The sequence below is a fragment of the Daphnia pulex genome, chromosome 5 (assembly GCF_021134715.1).
Source record: "Daphnia pulex isolate KAP4 chromosome 5, ASM2113471v1".
Lineage (NCBI taxonomy): Eukaryota > Metazoa > Arthropoda > Branchiopoda > Diplostraca > Daphniidae > Daphnia > Daphnia pulex.
Window position 1 is genome coordinate 8837622 of NC_060021.1, and position 20767 is coordinate 8858388.

The following is a 20767-nucleotide window of genomic DNA, read 5'->3' on the forward strand; positions in this document are numbered from 1 at the left end:
TACCTTTCAATTGCTGTCATTGCGAACGTTGCTGTCTATTCCGCGTTCGGCGACTTCCTTATTGCGTGACGCTCTCCGTGAATTCCCGCTCAACGCAAGTTTTTCCCCTTTTCCCTTTTTTATTGGCCACTCGAGAGAAAAAAACCAAAAAACAACCTGGGCCCTCCTCGCCCCCCAAATAAGAAAAAAGAGAGTCGAATGGAGTTTGTGACGTGAGCCAAGGTTGACTTACATATATCTGCCGCCCATTTAAGGTGTTCTCCTCTGGCGTGTTATTGCTGTGGTGTGTTGGCTCATACCACAAGCCCGGCAGCTCGGGATTGCATCAGGAAATGGACAAGACATCATTTTTCTTTTTTTCTTAACAGCCGGTTTGACTTGAAATTATATAAAAAAGGGAAACTGAAATAACTGTGAAAGAGTCGAGCTAATTTTTCTCTGTCAACTTGAAACGTTGCGCAACTCGCGTAGGGCAGAACGTGTACAACCAAAATGGTTCCAGAAACACGTAAGTAAAAAATACGCGCAACGAGTCCCGGTGACGTACAATCAAAAGTAGAAAGAGCAAATGGAATGAAGCGAAAGGTGAAACACCTTTGGACAAGGTCGCTAAAGGCCACTCTGGCCACAAAACCGGTCCGATACTCTGCGCAACTGGAAAGAAAAAAACAACAGGACACGGAAACGGGAAAAAGGACCAGAAATGCAAATGGCAAGGTCGCATCGCCAAAAAATTTCCATTTCTTTTGGCTGGTCCAGCATTCACGGGAAATCCATTGAATCATCCTTCGATTCGTGACGCAAATCCATTTTTATAATTAGTATTTTTATTTTTGATTGAGCAACCGACTTAATTGCCATTTAGTTCGTTTTTCGCTAATTAAAAACCTTGGATCGTTGGTTGGGTGGCGACTGAAAGTGACTGGCGTAACGGTCAAAAACACCTGAAGAAAGGGAGCGGACAACAACAACAATAGCGCCAATGCGTACACAGGAAAATAAGAAAGAATCCTTGGACAACCTTTGGACGCAGTTTACTATAAACGCAGTCACCAGCAGCAACAGCAGCCGACTCGATTCTTTTGAATTGGCGATCTCCTGCAGCCATTTTTTTTTTCTTTTCCGTTTAAGAATTGCTTTGTGCTTTCACCTTGAATAGTTGAATGGACAAGACGATGAATAGATAGTAGTGCGTGCGGTCCAGCCACAAAAGAGAACAAGACATCGACTTGCCAGTATAGTCATGGAGATATGGTCAAAGTAAATAACTTTTCATCCAAGTAGCAAGAAGGCAAAAATGCCTTCCAACCCGAATGGTGGCGGAGGTGGCCAGTCGAGCAGCAAGTTGGGCGATGGCGGAACAAGGAAGTACCACCACCAGCCCCGATCACTTTCGTTCTTTTTTTCCTTTTTTCAAGAAAGTGACTGCACCAGCTACAGCAGACCGGCTGCTGCTACCACCAAAACTCTTTTTGAACCAACCCGAGACGACGATAAGAGCGCCGATTTAGAGCGACTGCCTGCAGCATCGATTTTGCGGTTAAGCAGCAGGAGAAGGAGGAGGAACAATAACCATTCTTTGTAGCCAAGAAAGAGAAAGAAAAAAGAGATCACCTTAAAAGGTGATGAGGAGATTGATCGTTCTTTTTTTTTCTCCATCTCACGTGATGGCGCCATGTGCAAAGATTGCGGAAGCATACGGTCGCTCCCCCCTTATTTTTTTTTTTTATTTTTGGTTGTTCTTATATCAATCACGAAGTTGTGTGATGGCGAAGCGGTCGGCCATCACACCTCCCCCACAAACTTCTCCTCCTTCCTCCTCTTCTTGGGTACAGGTGGAGGATATGGGGTACACCTAGACCACTAGCTACTATTTACAATCACTGCCAAATGGGATGAATGGAAAGAGAAAGAGAGAGATAGAAGACTGTAGACAGTGCCCTATCCTATGACTACCTCTCTCTCTCTCTCTAGGGAAGACATTCACGTTTTCTTGTTCCTGTTTCCCTACCTCTTGCTCGAATGCGAGTGCACTTTTGGGGCTGGGTATTTTCTTTCCAAAGATATAAAACCAACCCATAATGCAATCAGCTTCAACAGTTGAATCTCGTCGCCAGATTGTGCCCGCACGCTCTTTCTCCCTTTTTGTTCTCCAATTCGTCGATTTAGTAACCAGTGACCGAGTGACAAACAAAACAACACACAAGTTCCCAATCGAAACACTCAATCCGTTCGATATTCTAAACCAATCGACGCATCGTTACGACGACAGGTGAGCGCCCAATTTAGCCGAGTGCGTAACTCCAGCGACAATACGGTGTCCCATGACTTAAGTCTAACCTTTCCGACTTGTTGGCAAAACGTTATTGAGGCAACAGAAGAAAAAAAAAGGAGAATAACACGGGCGCGATGGTATAAACAAGTGTTGTAACATCAGACGCCAATAGGGGGGCCAAAATGGTGCTTGTTATATCGCCTTGTCTCCCAGACTCCCAGCCGCTACTAATCTTCCTCATAACTAACATCATCCATCATCCGCACGCAGTCGGATCATTATAAATCTTTGAGAATAATACCGAAACCCTGCTCTCTCCGTCAGAGGATCGACACACAAAAACATATTTAGTTACCTGAGACTGGAAAACTACTACGCTTTTGTGTCTCTATCATCTCTGTGTGTGTGTGTGTGTGTCATAGATACCAGGATATTTATACCACTCCACACACCAGTCCACCTTGATGCGAATAGTAACTCGTTTGTTAGAGTGCGTTGATGCTTCATTCGATCCCCATGGCTGGCAGTTGCGCTGTTGTTATAACAGCACGTAGTAAATTTGCCCTGTTCTTCGCAGAGGTAAAAAAAAAAAAAAAAATGGGATCTCTTAGATTGAACCAGATTGCCATGACGACGACCATGCCTATTTGTCTTGTCTTTTGCCCACTAAATATGGAGAGTCTATCACGTTCACCATTTTTATCTCGACAGATTTCTCCCAATTTGAACAAGCGAAAAAACCCGTTGGAATCGAAATGAATGGCACCATAAGCAGGAGGACGTGTTCGACCCAGCACCAGCACAACGGCGGCGGGATGACGACTCAGAGCGGACAGAAAATGTCGACCATGGCCATCATGACGCTGTTGATTTGGCTGGCGATGACGGTGGACGTGGCCCAGCCGGCCGACACTCTTTACCTCTGCATGAAAAACTGCGAGCAGTGCAAGAGCATGTACGGCGCCTACTTCGAGGGCGATCTCTGCGCAAAGAGCTGCTTCAGACTCAAAGGCGCCTTCATACCCGACTGCATCGACGTCGCCTCCATCGGACAATTCCTCAACAAAAACGAATGAACACACCTCTTCTGTCATTTCATTTTTTTAATAGCCGACAAGATCTAGAAGAAAACACCCAACAAAAAAGTCGTTTCATTCCAAAGAGCGTGTCTCTTCTCTGCTGCCTACTTTTTTATTCAATTGCAATCCATCTAAATGTTACCTTTTACACACATTTTTTAACGTTTTCTTTTGCATTCGCCATTTATTGTCTCGTTTGTGTTAGTGTGCGTCTCTTGTGTCTAGTTCTGTTTGGCGACGATTTCTGTATTATGCCATCGTCTACTACGTACAATAAATGTATTTATTTCGCAGCAATTTCAATGAATTCTTTATGGCTGCTTCATTTGTCACAAATATATCAAGTGGGGGTTTTAGTTCAAATTGGGGAGGGGGAGTGAAAAGCAACCGGAAGTGGAAGAGAAAAAGGTGAAAAAGTCAATGTTTCAGCACATCTCTCACCCGCAAAAAGAAGACCAACAAAAAAGGGGGTGAGAAAACAAATTGCACCGACGCTTAAACGAAATACCAACGAGGCATCGAGGGAGAGCCTGCCAATAGTTTGCTGCTGCCATTGATGCGTTTCTTCCACTTGCGGTTCTTCAGTAATTGATTGTGACCTTTAAATTCAGCGCCGGTTCTGCTGCTGTACAGCGTGTTCTGCTGAGCCGATGCCGATGGCTTTCGACCAGCGTAACGGCCAGAGTAAGCGGAACCCATCAGGGCTTGACTGATGGGCGACATGTAACCGCCACCCCCATCCGAGTCAGAATCGTCGATCAACTGCTGGACTGACGGACCGTCCGACTGAGGCATCAGCGACAGTTTGAGGAATTGATCCACCGTTTCCGGCTCGTTGCAGTCAGGCATGGGCGCCCAGCCACTGCCGCTGCCGCCGCCGCTGACACTGCCGGCCTGCGATGGTTTGTAGCTGGCTAAGCAGAACTCGGCGCAACGCTGCCCTTCGAAATATTCGCCGTACATTTCTTTACATTGACCGCAATTCCTGAGAGATAATTCAACCAAAGCCAAAAAAGAAAACAATCCCATTTTTTAAAAAATCCTTCCGGCAAATGTTAGAAAAAAAGGACGTAGGAATTACATCATGCAAAGGTGGATGTTTCCCAGCATGGGTTTCTTGCTTCCATCACTTCCTTGGGATGACACCACGACAAAGAAAGAAATCCAGACCGACAAGAAGAAGAGCAAGAGGATGGACGACTTTTGGACGACGACCGCCTATTAGAGCCACACCACGACAAAATGAGAGAGTCAGAAGATGATAAAACAACAAACAACTTTTCTTTTTCTATTTCTTTATCCTTGTTTCAACAAGAAGAAGAAGAAGAAGAAGCCTACCATTGGGAGTTTGTCCCTCTTTTGACTATCAAATATGTCGCTTCAAAATGTTTAGATGGAACGGCGGGATGATGGCCCGATGGAGATGGTCGATTCAAAAAGCAACTCGACACGTCCGTGACTGACTAGACTCGCCCCAGTTGTTGGCTGCTCTTTTATAAGCATCGCTTCTCTTCCCCCCTCTTCCCGTCGTTTCTTACAAGACGCTCCCGCAGCCCAAAGATTGTGCGTGTGACGCGCGCAGAATCTTCTAGCTCCTGGCCGATCAACTTGAAGAAGAAACGGAGAAAAAAGAGTCACGGAAGAAGAAGATCGCTGGCTATTTCAGCGACTACAAAGTGTGTTTCATCAACATTTTGCGTCTTATTGAATAACAATCAAAAGGCGAAATAAAAATAAAGTTAAAACGGGATAGGGTGCCGTATCCACATAATTCCATCCAGGTCAATTGGGCAATTGAGAGGGAGATAGAGAGAAACACTTTTGAGTTATTGAGTGGCCTATCGACAGTTGGGTAGAATACAGCAAAGGTACATCCGAAATAATGACCCAATAATAATGTTTGGTCCAAAATGAAAGTGCGGATGAAGATGGGATTAAAAGATGTCAAGACGACACAGTCTGATGACGTCCCATAATAATAACCAAAGAGCAACTTATTTCGGCAACCAACGAATCCCCCCGATTGCTCCCCTCCCACATGCTGCCCCTTCGCAAAGTGCAACAGCAGATAGCGTAAGTACAGCTGGCGTAATTTTAGCTGGCGCTGGAAGACAAACAAAAAACACCAGACCCAATCATCTGCAATGATGGATAGCAAACGGATGAAGGGCCCTTGATTAATAAAGGTAATAAGACGACTTCCCCAGCAGCTCTGCTCTCTCTCTATCCCCCACAAAAACACACCGACACAGAGGAAAACACACAAACAGTGAACATACTGGCAGCTTTTATGGACGTCAATCGCTTTTTGGCTACTCCCGTTATCGATCGAACGAAAAGATCAAAGCACCAGGAGAAATGGGCTACCGTGAGTACGAAAACCGCGTTCGGAACCAAGAAACCTGATGCTCCTCCGTCTTAACATCTGTCAAAGAGAATAACCAAAAGTGTAAATGCCCACAAACCACTCCACTTTCCAATCTCATTTTTGATAGAAACAATTTTCAGGGGAGAAATCGGCTTCCGATGCTCAGGAAAAGCAAATGGATCAAAACTCCGCGAAATGAAAAGAAATCAGCGCACTTGTGTACGCATTCAAATGTCACGTCGAGCTAGAAAAGACATGTCAACAGGACGAATACAGGACTTGTGGGCAGACGGCAGACCCCTGAAAACCAGTAAAACGCCCCTCTTTTCCATCTGCATCGAGTGAGTGAGTTTTCACCAAAACTGACACTAATCAAATAACAGCTGCTAGCTAGCTCCTTCCAACTGTCAAACTCGATTTCAAATTCAAACTTCACGCATTCAAATGGCCGTGCTGCCAAGGCAACCACATGAGCTGCTCAAAAAGGTGGTAATAACCTCATAGGAAGAATTTCAAAAGGTTATTGGACGAGGCGACAATCCCACCAAGTGGAAAGTTCTGCTGGACAGATTCCCACAGCTGTGCAACTCTCTTTTAGATCCACCAACACAGTTCCAACCTTCTTATTTTATGGCAGTCTTACTACGAAGATTCAAGAAACAGATTCATTGTTTCATTATTTCAATTGAAATCGATGCAGCATACCCCTTGAATAAAGAAAAGTGACGCAAACGAGACCATTGGGATGACGTCGATCCACTCTGTCCAATCAAGATTCAATCAGTCTAAGGGCACGGACAAGATATTAACGAACACTTGCGGATCCCATGTTTAATGCAAAAGCGTGTTGATTGGCGGAAATCCCCCTCATTTGATCTTTAGTCTCTGGTTCGATACAGACTGTCCAATCGGACACATCAAGCAATCCTTTTTCAGAATCCTCAGAAGCTCAAGCTGACAGAAGTTCAACTAAAATCAATTTGTTATTCTAATGATTTTGCGAAAATCAATCTCTGAATTCTGCTTTGCTACAGGTCAACAACATGAATGAACTAACACGAGTTTGAGGGTAAGTCATGCTTGCAGACAAATTACCTTTTACAAAAGACTTATACTAAAATACTGCATAAGCTCTGTGGTTTTAATCAACATGTTGTCTGAGAAACTTACCCCTTTTCCTTGAAATGAGCACTGAGCAGTACTGGAGAAAAGTTCAGTCGCTTGAAGTTTGTGATCTGGAAAGTTGTGATTGCCCTGGACGATCAGAATGTTCTTTCATTGCATTTGAAGGTTTCTTTATCTTGTGCTATAAGTTTGCATTTCCTGGCAGCACTCAGCATCTTTATTGGAAAGTTAATCACTCATGAACTGTACTCATGTTCTGCCAATCTCAAACAGTTATGTCTCATGGAAACTAGAATTACACTCACACAACAGTAGACAGTTCTCATATTATAAAGTAATATTCTTCCTCTTTATATGAAATCGAACCACGTGTGTCGAACCCATCTGATGCAGAACGTACTGTATCCCAGCAACGCTAATTAGTTCACTTTCACGTAGCAAATATACGTCATTTTATCTACTAAAGCACTTTTCCCAAAAAACCAAAGGCTACAGGCCTCCAGCAGTCACTTAGACAAGCTTCTTTTCAAATCATTCGAATAAATCACTCGTCAACTCGTTATCTTCTAAAGTTCCATACTTCCAAGTTCCAACTGTTCCAACTTCCAGGCGCCTTTCCCGTACAGCGTTGACACATTCATCTCAACAACTTTTCTTTCCTAAATTTGTTTTTTTTTACCAATTATTTAATTAAATACTTAATGAATTTGTATTTTTTTTTGTTACTAAACGCATTTATTTGTTATACCATTCATTTTGTTTCTTTGTATTCACAGATTGTGGCATACTGGCATTGGAAAGGTCGAACAGATTGTCCTTGAAGGAAAATTGTCAATATGTATCATTGTATAATACCGCCATACCGGCAATAACAAAAACGCCCCTCCGCAACGTTTTTGGTTTCAGAATTATTTTGTAATCAATTAAGTGAATTAACAACGAACCAAGAGTATGATTCCTTTATTCAACCCCATTGCGCACTATATAGTCATAAGATAATGCTATGAATAAACCGAAAACTAAAAAATTAAACGTTTCAATTAATACAACTCTATATTAGCAAATATCACATCATTATTTATGAGAAACTAGTAATGTTTATGAATATGAATGAGAAATCGTAGGAGTGCTTTGTCTATGTTTGATCAACATAGCATTTCAAGGTCTTCTCTTTTCTCCAAACCATGGCCATTTTGGCTGACAGCTACAGTTCAAAGTTTTCTCCTTGCAAGAGTCAGTCGCGCTAACAGACTACGCAGCTTATTTTATAATGGAACCGGAACACTGGTCATTCTGGGACACACAAGTAAGAAAAAAGCAAAAAAAAAAAAAAAAACCTTTATTTCCATGAAATTAACCAACGTTATCTTACGTAACTTGCATTTTAGAGACTAGAAGACGAATACTCGCCCAGCAAATGGTCTCGTAGAGGGCCAGCTGATTGGGTTTTTGATAACCATGTTAAACTTGTCACTCAAGGTAAGCTACATGTTGCCATATAAAAGCAAAAAATTATCATGAAAAGGCAGACAAATTCACTCTTAATAAGATCACAAGAAATTGTGGTTAACAATATAAATGCATTAAATAGAAATACTTCATCTGCGTTGACGGGGAATTGAACTCTTGTCGATGCTTTTAAAGGGCAGTTAGGCTAACCACTGACCACCAACTCTGATATAAATAACATTCTAAAAGAAGGTCAATTATGTAAGCCTTTTCTATGTAGTATCTAGCCTAAAGCACATGTGTGAAGTGCAGGTGAATAAATCACCCATCCCTTCGAAACATCGATACCTTCTTAATGCTTTCAAATTTTCAATACCTTTCTTATTTTTCTTGTTGCGTTGTATAGCTGAAAAATTCTCGTCTGCTAGGTCTCGAATAAACATAAACAACATGGAATTATGGATGGATAGATAGTCTGTCTTTCTTTAAAAAAAAGTTCTCGATAAGTTGATTGTTCATCGCTGAATCATAAAAGAATTCTTGCTTTTTTAATTAAGTTAGTAACCAAGTAAAGGAGGAAATTCAGTGTGACTTGGACATTCCTTATGGCGAACGCGAAGGAGAAAAATTTGACATTTTTGGAGCTCAGCTCTTGCCCAACGGTATTTCTGTTGATCTATTAAATCTATTAAAAAAGACATTTTTAAAAATAGAATTTCTTTCCTAAATTTATAGATGCTCCTGTATTTGTATACATCCATGGTGGCTACTGGCAGGCATTGGACAGGAGCATTTCCTCTTATAGTGTGACTCCACAATTCAAGGCTGGGCATATCGTTGTTGTTGTTGGATATGAGTTGGCTCCAAAAGGTTAGATTGCAACTAAACAACCTAGAATTTGTTATTGATAAATGTGCACATATTAGTTGGACTTAAGGACATTATATTGGAGATTCAATCAGCAATATCAGCTGTTCTGAAATGGGCAGCAGAGAGGGGTTCAAGGTAATTTAGTATTTTACTTTCATTCATTTCACCACAGCAATAAGTTACCTGTTTTCTTCCAGGTCTGTGGTGATTGCAGGGCACTCTGCTGGTTCCCACTTGGCATCAATGTTACTTCATGACCCTCAATGGCAAAAAAATGAGCCCCATTTGGATTTGCTGCATGGCATGGTACACATTAGTGGAGTGTTTGATGTGATTCCACTAGTGGCAACCTCCATGAACCTACCTCTAAATTTAGACAAGTAAAACCAACCATTCAAAATGCTTTTTATTTTCTGTTATTTTTTGTTTTTAAATTATTGTTTATTTGTAATTACCTCAATTTAGTGAAACAGCCAAGTTGATGAGTCCTCTACATTGCTTTAACCAGTCTATGGAAAAAGTTCTTAACATCAAGCAACTTTTGGTCGTTGGAGAAAACGATCCTACGGAATTCAAACGTCAAACGTCAACATACGCACAGGTATACTTACATTCTCCCATCTTCGTTAAGAAATGTTTAATGAAATCTTTATTTATTAGGCACTGCTTCGAGCAGGATTCACTGACGTCCACTGTAAAATGATGGAATCATTGGACCATTTCAATATAGTGGAAGAATTACGAAACGAAGATTATGAGCTTACTCGATTGATAGTTAAGCTAATAAGTTAAGCTTAGAAGTTTAGCTTCCGTCATGACGAAATTTTTCAATAGATTATCGTCATCCCTAATAACAACATTACGCAAATCAAAAATTCTTTAAGTGATGCCGTACCCATTTACAAACGATTGATTAAAAGATTAATCAATTAAGGGTAATTTATTAGTAAGGTGTCATGTGCCTTTTGGCATAAATGTCGTCACTGGAATACATACATTTTTCTAATCATTTTAAAATCTTGGACTGGGGAAAGATAAACAATAAATTTTGATTTCATCCTTCCTGCTAACTAGCTGCTGGCCCTGTTTAAAGCTGCTGGTGCTGGTTTTGGTTTTGTTGCAAAAGAATCCTACGCTGTTTTACAAAAGCTGCCATCAACTGAGGATTGCCACGGAGGATTGTTACCACTTGCTGCTGTTGTTCAGAAGTACTTGGTTCTCTGAGTTTCTTCAAAAGTTGATGTAGAGCTGAAGTCAAATTTGGCAGGTGAAGCTGGGCCAATTCCTTACATGAGGTCTTTGATCTGCATATTGGGCAAAGTATTTCCTTTCCACTTGAACCGGGCAAGGATCGACATTCTTGATGATTGAAACAAAGGAAAGCCTGCATTACAATTATGTTAAAATTGTGCAGCCTGAAAGCTACAGTCTACTGCAATACCTTGATGCAGAATAAACAAAAATAATGGCGACAATCCAAAAATGTTTTCACACGAATTTCTTCATCGAAAAATTCCAAGCAGATTGAGCATTGTGTTTCTTCATCCCAAAGCGCGCTTAATTGATCAACGATTTCCGCGGTACTCATTTTTTCTGATTTAGCGACTATTCGAAAAGCACCTGAATTGGAACAAAGGACTAAACACGTATAAAATGTCAGAAATTGTCAAGGTTTGGATGCAATATCTTGCACTATCAAGAATTATTGCATCACCATGATTCCACATCTGACAGTTGGCGCTCTGCAAAAATTTTAAAAAACAAATGAGGCGCTGCACTCGCATGACGATTTGTTTGTATTCAGTATTCACTATTTAATTCATGTCTAAAAATCAAATATTATAGGTATGGTGAAGAAGTCAGTTATACTTGGCGGAAATAACCGTTGCATTTAAAAAACTGTCGAAAATGGGGTTCGTCTACGTGTAACTTTTTCTAGCTTAAATATAGGAAAATTGCTGGTTGCTGTAAAAACAATTGTTGGAACCAGTATGTATTTTCTTCAAGATTTTCACTTTGAAATTTTAGTACTACTAAATAGAAAAGTGTACAACTGCTTAAAACTAAAAAAAGTTCACAACATAACACACAATTTTCAGAATCTCCATTTTTTCCCACCCTTTCGCAACTTCTTGGGTTAGATGTTGCCAGATAAAGTAAAGAAAAATTGACTACTTTTTACCGCGCAATTTGAAACTAACTTTGCAAGGACTAAACAGTTATTACTAATAAGTGAGAAATAATTAGAAGGAATTTACACACTTTGAATGAAACTGCGTAGGTAATCACTAAATTAGGTATCGATATATCATGATTACATTTTTTTATTTTGATGACCTGTAGTTGCTTGCGGCGTGCACAATTCCATACAAGATCAATACATTATTTCATTATTATCTTCATAGAAAATAATTAGTTATATGTAACATGTACTTATTTAATTTTCAGTATCTCCAAGTTTTTTCCTCGTTTTTCTCACTACCTTTCCGGCAGATTCGCTGCACTGATCCACCGAAAATCAGAGGACAGAAATAGAATTCTCGCACTGAAAAACAACTAGAGCGTGTTCACAGTAATAAAATGTCAAAAGAATCTAAATTACAACAAAGATGAATGATTTGTAGCCTTGTTGTTCGTTTCATCGTGGCATTTCTTTAATTGCGAATCGAAGATAAAACCGCGGAATAGGCTAATACATAACAAACTACAACCGAAGTCCAACATCGATTGGTTTAAAAATAATTCCGAGTTGGTCGGGAACTTTTCCGTCGTCTGAGATAAAAATAGAACCGAATCCCGTGATGTCTGTGTCTTTCCAAGATTTTGGGGGACAACAAATCTAACAGTCTCAGATACCAACATTAAAAGTACTCGGCTGCACATGAATTATAACGATTATCCAAACTAGCGCATCGCTGTGGAAAAAAGCAGTGTTGGTCCATTGCTCTCATTTAAATTGGCAGACAGTTCACCATTGAATTCTCTGCCAACTTGGCACTGTCAGCTGTGAATTTGAAAAGACTTTCGTTTTTTTATATCTAATATTAGATATCAAAGGGAACTATAGTTAGACGTTTTCCTCTTGCTGAGAAGAGCAAAGTATTCGGTTAAGATGTAGACACATGCTACAGAGACATTTGAGGTTGACTTAACCGACAAGAGGACCTCGTGTTTCGCTCTCGTCACTGTTACATTAGTTTGCCTTCAAACATCAACACGTCCGTAAGTTACTCAGAGACATTCAAGAATCGATTTTGGTTTTCAATAGCTGAAGAAAAAGGAATTTTGATATAATTACTCGACAGGATTCAGTTTGGAGAAAAGGAAAATTTGGTTAAAAAATTATTGCCATGTTCGAGACCAGTTTGGCTTTTGAAGGTTGTCCGCTGTACACAGCTGTTAACTGAGAGAACGCATTTTCTCATTACAGCATTCGAGTTCATTAATCAGTCATGTCGGCGAGTCTATCAGCTGTTGTCTCTCTAGTGGTTTCGTTAATTTTCTGTGTGCCAAATATCAATGCCCTCACTTCAACACCAATTAGTGAAAATGAACAACAAGGTTTGATTGATGAGTGGTGGATTCAATCGAGTATTCCGACGACATCCATCGCTTCCGGCGTCAGTGAAATATGTCGTCAAAACTCGCAAGAATATCTTTCAGCCCTTCGCAGTCGACTTCCGTGGGCAGTCAAAAGTAAGTTGAAATAATTGATCCCTACAAATACCTTTACAATTAGGATCGGTTAGATCATTTTCAATAACTCCTGATATTGTTACACAGTGTACGAGTCCTCTGGAAGACTGGTGGAGGACTTGATTCATATTGACGGAAGTGACAACGTTCACCACGAATCAGGATTGTTTGATGAATGTCTTTCGGTCCAATCCGATGGAATTCCTTTCCAAGGGAAATATTGCACCGTCTTCTTTGGACTGAAACTACAAGAAAAAAGGAATGACGTTGCTCAAAGTGAATCGGATCATTCCGAAGAAGAGGAAATCAACGAAAACATGTCCAACTTTCAAAAGCCTTCCGTTGGTTACTGTCTGCCATCGACCTGCAGCGCGGGTGATTTGCGCTCTGCAGTTGGCCAACTAGTTGGATCCCGTGTCGTCAAAGAAAACAACTTCTCCATCGTTGCCATCTCGAGCGAAAAATACTGCTACACCCAAGAGAAAATTCACGGCAGGAACACGACGTTCGATAACCCCACTCTTATCGTTCTGTAAGTATTGTTAAATTGACTGAATTTGGCATAACAAACATAATTCATGTTCACTACGTGAACTATTTACAAACATTTTCCAGGTCAGTGTTTTGTCTTTTGGTCGTAATCGTCTCAGCAGCAACCGTGCACGATGCTTGGATAAATAACGAGCTGTCCAATTGCCCAAAGTCGTTTACAATTCAGTTGCTTCACTGCTTCTCCGCCAAAAAGAATTGCAAAACCTTATTTTCCACGGAAGATGACGCAGATAGTTTGGCATGTTTGCACGGAGTCCGAATTCTGACTACTTGCTGGATAGTATTAATCCATTTTGCTGGGGCGTGCACTTTTCTGCGACTGAGCTACAATAAGCCAATGGTTCTCAATGTAATTATGCGCTTTGATAAAAAAAGGCTTTGTGGCATTCAACCTGGAAATAAAGAGAAAACTGAATAATCTTCATGTTTACATAGAATTCGCTGCGACTGGAACTTCAATTTGTCTCAAACGGTCTGTTTGGAGTGGACACTTTCTTTTTATTGAGTGGCCTCTTGGTGTCGTTTACTCAAATGCGCCAATTGGATCAAAATAAGGGATTCTTCAACCTCAAGCGGTTTTACATACGGCGATACATCAGGTATTCAATTACTAGCCTGTGAAAATGATGGCTTGAAAATTCAGATATGTTTAAGGCTCACTCCAGTTTATGCGGCAATACTGGCCTTCTTAGCGACAATTTGGCCGCACGTCGGAACCGGACCCGACTGGAACTTTGTCCAGCGTATAAGCAAGAGTGTCAGGGAAAATTTCTGGGCCCAAATTATGTACCTTAACAACTACGTGAACCCCCACAAGTTTACCAGTCCAGCTTATGCCTTCGCTGAGTCTTGGTACCTCGCTTGCGACATGCAAATGTTCTGGATCAGCCCGCTATTTATTTATCCGCTTTGGCGTTGGAAGAGAGCCGGATTGATTTGGACCGCATTCAGTCTCTTGGTTGTTCTCGGATGTTCCGCCACTGTATTCATCGTCCACAATCTACCAGCGACGATTGTTTGGCTTAGACCGTAACCCATATTCAAATAACGCTTTATCTATGGCAGTGCGTGATCTAATTTAATTTTTCTAACTGGCTTAACAGATCGGAATTAACGAGAATCGACGAATACGCACAATGGCATTACATGGAAACGTTTGCACGGATGCCTCCATACATGATCGGAATACTCTTCGGATGGCTACTCCACAAGACGAAAGACAAAACAATTCACATCAATAAAGTATCCGAAAATAATTGATTGATTAGCGTGAAATCGTGAATTGAAAAACTTGTTTTTTAAAATAGTATCTAGTGGCAGTTGGTTGGATAACGGCCGCGATAATGGGATCGGCCGTCACCTATGGAATGTTTCCGTATCTGGATGAGACTTTAGTTCCGGAAATTAATCCATTGGTTCGGGTGTCATACGGCGCTTTGCATCACTCGGCTTGGGCGATTACCGTCGGTTGGATCATTTTCGCCTGCACTCACGGATATGGAGGTACTTATACATTATATTGACATTTTTTCAGTGTAACATTTCATGACATTTCAATCAACAGGTTTCATCCATCGATTCTTGTCATGGAAACTCTTCCTTCCGTTTAGCCGAATGAGCTACGCAGTCTATCTAGTCCACTTCAATTTTATGAGAGTATACATATCTCATTTGCGTAAGCCCTTCTACTTTACTGAATTGATATTTGGTACGACTTACCTCGGAATTTTGGTGATTTCCTTCTTCATTTCGTTTGTCATCTCTGTTGTCGTGGAGATGCCGTTCCTCAACTCGGATAAGCTTCTTTTTCCAAACAACTTAAAGGCCCTAGAAAGTAAGCGTAAAGTTTGAAATGATTTTGCTGCCCAATGTGGCGAAATGAAATAAAACTATTTATGTTTTACTTTCAGCTAAAACTATTGAAGTGGTTAACCAACAGAAGAAGAAGAAGCGCAATAATGAAGAAACGATCAAGAGAAAAAAAGAGTAACTGGTTTCTCTTTTGTGATGAGAAAAATATTTTTCAAATAATTAAATCATGTCTCACTGGTCGTTTTTCAATTGCAAAACAGAACAGGAAGTAGTGTTACAAAATCTTTATCGGGGATTGTTTGCTGTTTAAGGAAGATTCATTTACATATCACACCGAAACAATGTCAAACGAATGCTAAACTAAAAGTATAGAGTGTAAAAAAAAAACAATCGAATTAAAGATCATGACATACTTCTTCCTCAACAGAAAATACATAAATGAATGTCCTATTCTAATCACTTCGTAGTTTTCAAAAGCTTATTACCTGGTTAATAGTGGTTTACCCATCGCACGATCGAGTTCACGACGAGAAATCGAGAATGCAGTGCACCCGTATATTAAAAAAAAAAAAAAAAAAAACATACCATAAGCATGCCAAATGCACAAATTTAACAAAATACTCTTGCTGATGAATGTTAATTAAAAGCCAGTATTTTCGAAACAATTATATTTCATTCGCCCGTTATGGAATACTTTGTGACTCTTTAGCTACACTCTTTTGACAGCAGACGTTTTCGAGGTTCAATTCAATGTTTACATTATTCATTCTTGGGCACTTGGGTAAAATTCAATCATGGAGCGATTCCGTCAACTTTTCAAACACTCTGCGTGTAATATTATTGGTATGATTCATCTTCGAGCACTGCCAGGTAATATCAAACTGTTTTCTTATTTTATTTTATTTTTTTACTGATGTGAGAATTCTTTGCTTAACGTGTTGATGACTGATCGCAGGTACTCCAAAATCTACTTTAAACATCGAAGCTATCAGTGAAATCGCCTGTAAAGAAGCCGAGCTTTATTTACGACACAACTTGGTATTGTAAGCGTTTTGTAATAATGTAATTGGTTATCAACTTTACTAACAAAACACATTTTAATTATAGGATGGAGTCATAATAGAAAACATGCATGACATTCCATACATCAAAGGCCCTGTTGGCCCTGAAATTATTGCTGCCATGACTAGAATTTGCTCAGATGTCAAACACATCCTGCCAAATATTCCATGTGGCCTTCAGGTATATGTTTATAAATTACCCTGGAAACAGCCTTCAAAATTTTGTCCATAAGGGTGTAAGACTAATGGGTGCACAATGCAACAGGTATTAGCTGCTGGAAACAAGGAAGCAGTAGCTATTGGCCATGCCTCTGGTTTTGATTTTATTCGCTGTGAAGGATTTGTTTTTGGTCATGTTGCTGATGAAGGCTACATAGATTCCTGTGCAGGACAACTACTAAGGTTCAGAAAACAGATTGGTGCTGATAAAATCCAAATTTACTGTGATATTAAGAAGAAACACAGGTAGGCCTATCTGGAACTGGATTGTTGACATGATTGTACTTTTTACTAATTTTTTCCCTCCCTTTGTATAAAGTTCGCATGCTATTACTAACGACGTTTCATTAGCGGAAACTGCTAAAGCTGCCGAATTTTTCATGGCTGATGGAGTTATCGTGACTGGTCAAGCAACTGGTGATCCAGCCCTCCCTTCCGATTTTAAGGGTATTACATTCGAACCGGACCCCGTTTCGTGTTATTAGCATATTTGTATTTACTGGCGTTTAATTTTGCAGAAGTAGCCAACAGCGTCGAAATACCCATCATGGCAGGATCCGGGGTAACATCTTCCAACTTGTCTACTTATGCAGGAGCTCACGCCCTAATTATTGGCTCTGATTTTAAACGCCATGGAAGGTAATTTCAATATATTTAAAAATATTACGGATTACAGCTGTGATGATGAGGACTCATCGTTTGATATTAATTCATATGCGCAGATGGGACCATGATATAGACGTCAACCGGGTACAGCAATTAATGGAAACTGTTGACAGGATTCGGGACAAGCAATTTAAATTTAATTAACCGAAATAGATAAGTAAAACTAAGCAAACCACGTTACAACATTTTTCAGGCGTGAACGGTCAAACATAGAGGAGAGAGAGCGTACGAGTTACTTTGGAATCCTATAATTGAGCCAATCAGAGCGCAGTAACTCTGCTGGAGGAAAACAAGGGGGTCGGTAAAATTCTTAACGGTTACATTAATGGTCGTCTCATTTGTCATAAGAAACGGTGGTTTCGGTTGATGAGAGAAAGAACCGAGTGCAATTGCCGTGAAGTCCTTCAAGAATGCATCTGAATCCAAATCAGGGTGTTGGAAAGCAAACTCTGATATCGCCAACCGACTGAAATCCACCTCAGGGTCGATGACGTCAATTTCTGGTTGCGGCAGAGCGGAACTTGCGTTGGAAGTGGCTACTGGCGTGAAAGAGGAGCTCATTGCTGGAGGAGGAGTGGCCAACGGCGGTGAGGAAAGGCTTGAACAATTGTTCCAGGGTAAGGAAGAGACAACAATTGCCGATCCAACTAGAGTAACCAGGCTAGCCAAGTAGGCTGTCATACAAGCAACGGAGACGTTGATTATTAGGTCGTAGACGACATCCCAAGTATCTGTTAACAGCTTCCGTTGAGCCAGAATGTCCAAATCAGTATACGTGAGCCATCCACGTTTTAAGCTCTCACGTTGAGCTACGCGGAACTCGATCCGGGCCAATGCTTCAGCAAATTCTTGATCGTCTACGAAAAGACGCCATTCCTACATTTAAATAGATTTTTTAATAGAAAATTTAATTTGCATTTTTGTTTGTTTTTCAATTTGGCAAAAAATTATTTCAACATATGAAAGGATCAGCTTACAATGGCTTGAAGAAATTGTCTTTCAATTTGGTTAAGGTCTGACAACTCTATTTTGGCACTATTGGCCCATTCAGAATTGATAACTTCATCATCTTCTCCATCATCATTGAGAAATTTAGAAGCCACCATCTAAATAAATAAAATAAAAACAATAAAGAAATTTGTGTTACTCTATGAAAAACCTGAAATAGCTCTTACCACAGATATAAGAAACAACTTGGATGAAGGAATTGAGGACACAAAGTTTGGATTACTTTGGCATAACCTATCCAAATAAATCAAGGCCACGACCAAAGAACAGGGTGAAAGGCAAGCTTCTCTTGAAAGTTCAGCAGCATATTCAAAACACAGTTTCTCCAGGAAGAGGTTACTATCAGTTTCAGTAAACTTCTCCACTATTACACCTGCAAAGAAAACAAAATTTGAGATTACTATGTAACAGTGCTATGCATTGCATCTCAGTACGTGTGAGTGGTAAACTGGAATTGAGACTTGCTGAGGCCTTGGCAACTGATCCATAATAGAGTGTTTTACGTAGCCGCTCAGTCAGCTCTGAGTAATCCATGACCTGATTATACAAATAGAACATGAACATATTAATTGAAATTGAAATTGAAATTGAGTCAAGAATTTGCTTGGATTTAAAAAAATTAAAAAATAAATAACGCACTTGACGAGAATCACGAGCAGCCTCAGTGGGCCTAGTAACCCCCAAGAAATCAAATTTCCTAATATGTCGGTGAAACCTGTAATAAAGATATTTGAATATAATCCTACTTTTATCTTTTAACCGATAACGGCACACCTTCAAATCCACTGGTATTGTGTCAACAATGTGGATTCACTGTAGTTTGTTTCCACAGTTGTTACCGAACAAGGAAACTGCGCCAAATCGTTTCTCGTGGCCTTCGAAGTCTTCTGCTAGACTGCTACTTCCTGAAAAAAAAACACTGCCACCTGGTGGTCAAGATTATCTAAAATTTTCCCGCTTAATTCAATTATTTAGATAACTTGAATAACTTGAATAAAATAAGAATGCATCTCCCTGAACATTCAAAATTTTTTGCTTTTCAAAATAATTGTATTTTTTATCAAATTCATTTGGTAATCATAGCATAATTGACTCGATGACTTTAAAAATTGGTTCAATCCTCAAATCGAACTGAGTACAAATTGGTTTTCGTTTAAATTGCAAGCAAAGTTTTTCATGGGCAGCTACACCAAGGTGTCACAGTTTTGTTACAGCTGAGGAAAACGTTCAGCAAAGTAGCAGGGGCAGAGTCAATATGTAAGGATGAAATGGAATCTATTCGATAGGACAAATCTGAAAGTCCGGTGATTCTGTCTCTTTTCCGAGATGCTGTTTTCTGGTCATAACATTTGTGATGATCACGAACACGTTTCTTGCTGTCGTGAACATGCCTATTGAATGTTTTTCCATATAAGATAAATATATATGTATCTTTTAATCAATAAACAATTAAATTGTAACAGATATTACCTGAAGCAATTTTCTGTTTGAGTTACATTTTCTGGCCTTAGTAATTTAATGGCCCCTTGCTTCATTCTCTGATAGAATTCATCATCTTCTAGACCCCAGCCCCAATACTTATTACTGAGTCCATTGAGTTTCTGTACAAAAATACAGGATCAATTGGGCAATAAACAACAGGCTATAAATTGGGAATATTACACATTTGGTGTGATCTTTGTACCAATTACCTTATAGTCATTGGTTGTGAGGATCAGTATCCCACCAACAAATGTTTCATCTGAGAGAAGGAAAAGAAAGATAATCTTGGATGCAACAGAAAAAATATATAGCAGCCACAGCCTATGCTTACAGTGGTATTTGGGATGAAGTTTTGGACTAGCAATATGAAGTGCAAACCCATCACCCGGGTTAACATATTTGAGTTGTGGGTTGACAGGAAGTAAGTCCACATCATGCATTACAATATAGTCAAATTTCTCCAATGACTCAATATGTACAAATCCAACATTTATTAAGGAAGCTCGATTAAATCTGAAATGATCTTTCTGAAAGGAAAGGAAAGATCTGGATTGGATCAACTGGTTTTGCCATTAAATAGTAGAAGCTATATTTACCTGGTTAACGATAAAAATGTCATGTGTCACACTTTGATTTGAGAGAAACCGGTGCATATGTGGAACAAATTCAAGGAGTTCCTCAAATCTATCCCTGAAAGGGACAATAACAGCCAGGTGATTTCTTCTCTGTGGATGGTCTAGAATTTCACTTTTCGACTCCCCGGCGTATAACTGATGTTCTACGCGCGTTTTGGAGCAATTACAAAGCTCTGGAAAATATTTGGATGTTTTAGATTATTTATACCCACCTATATTTGTATCTACTAAGCATTTATTGTTACCTGAAGTGCTACTTGGTAAGGAGATCGCAAGAAAATAGAGGAAAATAAAAAAAAATAAAGCAATTATCCATAATAACCATTTTTGTTTCCTGAACCCACGTAAACTCATGTTTTTAACCCGGCGTCATGACAGTTGGCCGTATCTCCCGCTTCCTCCCTTGTTATTTGAAAAGGAAGGAATTTGCTTTTGGCTTCTCGGGCCTTTGCCAATTTATTTTGCCTATT

The 20767-nt window shown here is 39.9% G+C and overlaps 5 protein-coding genes and 3 long non-coding RNA genes across 10 annotated transcripts in view; 4 read left to right on the plus strand and 4 right to left on the minus strand.

Annotated features, from left to right (window-relative positions):
• Positions 1-7433, minus strand: part of LOC124194279 — a 33508-nt gene extending 26075 nt beyond the window's left edge. For all 3 annotated transcript variants that reach the window (XR_006874703.1, XR_006874702.1, XR_006874701.1), the window contains exon 1: positions 6893-7433. This is a non-coding gene — a long non-coding RNA (uncharacterized LOC124194279). The remainder of the gene's footprint in view (positions 1-6892) is intronic.
• On the plus strand, positions 1408-3406 carry LOC124194280. Its single transcript, XR_006874704.1, has 2 exons — positions 1408-2272; positions 2987-3406. It is a non-coding gene; the product is annotated as an uncharacterized LOC124194280 (long non-coding RNA).
• On the minus strand, positions 3448-4848 carry LOC124194278. The gene is made up of 3 exons (XM_046588387.1): positions 4693-4848; positions 4436-4572; positions 3448-4339 (listed from the first exon to the last, which is right to left on the minus strand). Exons 1-3 carry the CDS (start codon positions 4693-4695, stop codon positions 3850-3852), a joined length of 630 nt encoding a protein of 209 aa, XP_046444343.1. The 5' UTR covers positions 4696-4848; the 3' UTR covers positions 3448-3849.
• A 534-nt stretch (positions 7434-7967) lies between the features above and the next one.
• Positions 7968-10175, plus strand: LOC124194294 (kynurenine formamidase-like). Its single transcript, XM_046588420.1, has 8 exons — positions 7968-8153; positions 8236-8326; positions 8854-8958; positions 9032-9166; positions 9223-9301; positions 9364-9546; positions 9632-9767; positions 9827-10175. The coding sequence occupies exons 1-8, from the start codon at positions 8118-8120 to the stop codon at positions 9956-9958; spliced, it is 897 nt and encodes a 298-aa protein (XP_046444376.1). The 5' UTR covers positions 7968-8117; the 3' UTR covers positions 9959-10175.
• Positions 8240-9762, minus strand: LOC124194296. The gene is made up of 4 exons (XR_006874707.1): positions 9622-9762; positions 9350-9532; positions 8445-9272; positions 8240-8331 (listed from the first exon to the last, which is right to left on the minus strand). It is a non-coding gene; the product is annotated as an uncharacterized LOC124194296 (long non-coding RNA).
• A 1944-nt stretch (positions 10176-12119) lies between the features above and the next one.
• Positions 12120-15682, plus strand: LOC124194286 (nose resistant to fluoxetine protein 6-like). Its single transcript, XM_046588402.1, has 10 exons — positions 12120-12388; positions 12472-12862; positions 12950-13394; positions 13478-13763; positions 13850-14013; positions 14069-14443; positions 14518-14656; positions 14722-14917; positions 14979-15248; positions 15325-15682. Exons 2-10 carry the CDS (start codon positions 12619-12621, stop codon positions 15402-15404), a joined length of 2199 nt encoding a protein of 732 aa, XP_046444358.1. The 5' UTR covers positions 12120-12388; positions 12472-12618; the 3' UTR covers positions 15405-15682.
• A 256-nt stretch (positions 15683-15938) lies between these two features.
• LOC124194295 (uncharacterized protein F13E9.13, mitochondrial-like) lies at positions 15939-17339 on the plus strand. The gene is made up of 7 exons (XM_046588421.1): positions 15939-16096; positions 16182-16264; positions 16334-16468; positions 16553-16752; positions 16826-16953; positions 17025-17145; positions 17229-17339. The coding sequence occupies exons 1-7, from the start codon at positions 16021-16023 to the stop codon at positions 17314-17316; spliced, it is 831 nt and encodes a 276-aa protein (XP_046444377.1). The 5' UTR covers positions 15939-16020; the 3' UTR covers positions 17317-17339.
• Positions 17142-20700, minus strand: LOC124194290. The gene is made up of 10 exons (XM_046588410.1): positions 20543-20700; positions 20259-20470; positions 19994-20189; positions 19872-19921; positions 19651-19781; positions 18820-18895; positions 18615-18717; positions 18348-18553; positions 18150-18278; positions 17142-18048 (listed from the first exon to the last, which is right to left on the minus strand). The coding sequence occupies exons 1-10, from the start codon at positions 20649-20651 to the stop codon at positions 17362-17364; spliced, it is 1899 nt and encodes a 632-aa protein (XP_046444366.1). The 5' UTR covers positions 20652-20700; the 3' UTR covers positions 17142-17361.
• Between the last annotated feature and the right edge of the window lie 67 nt (positions 20701-20767).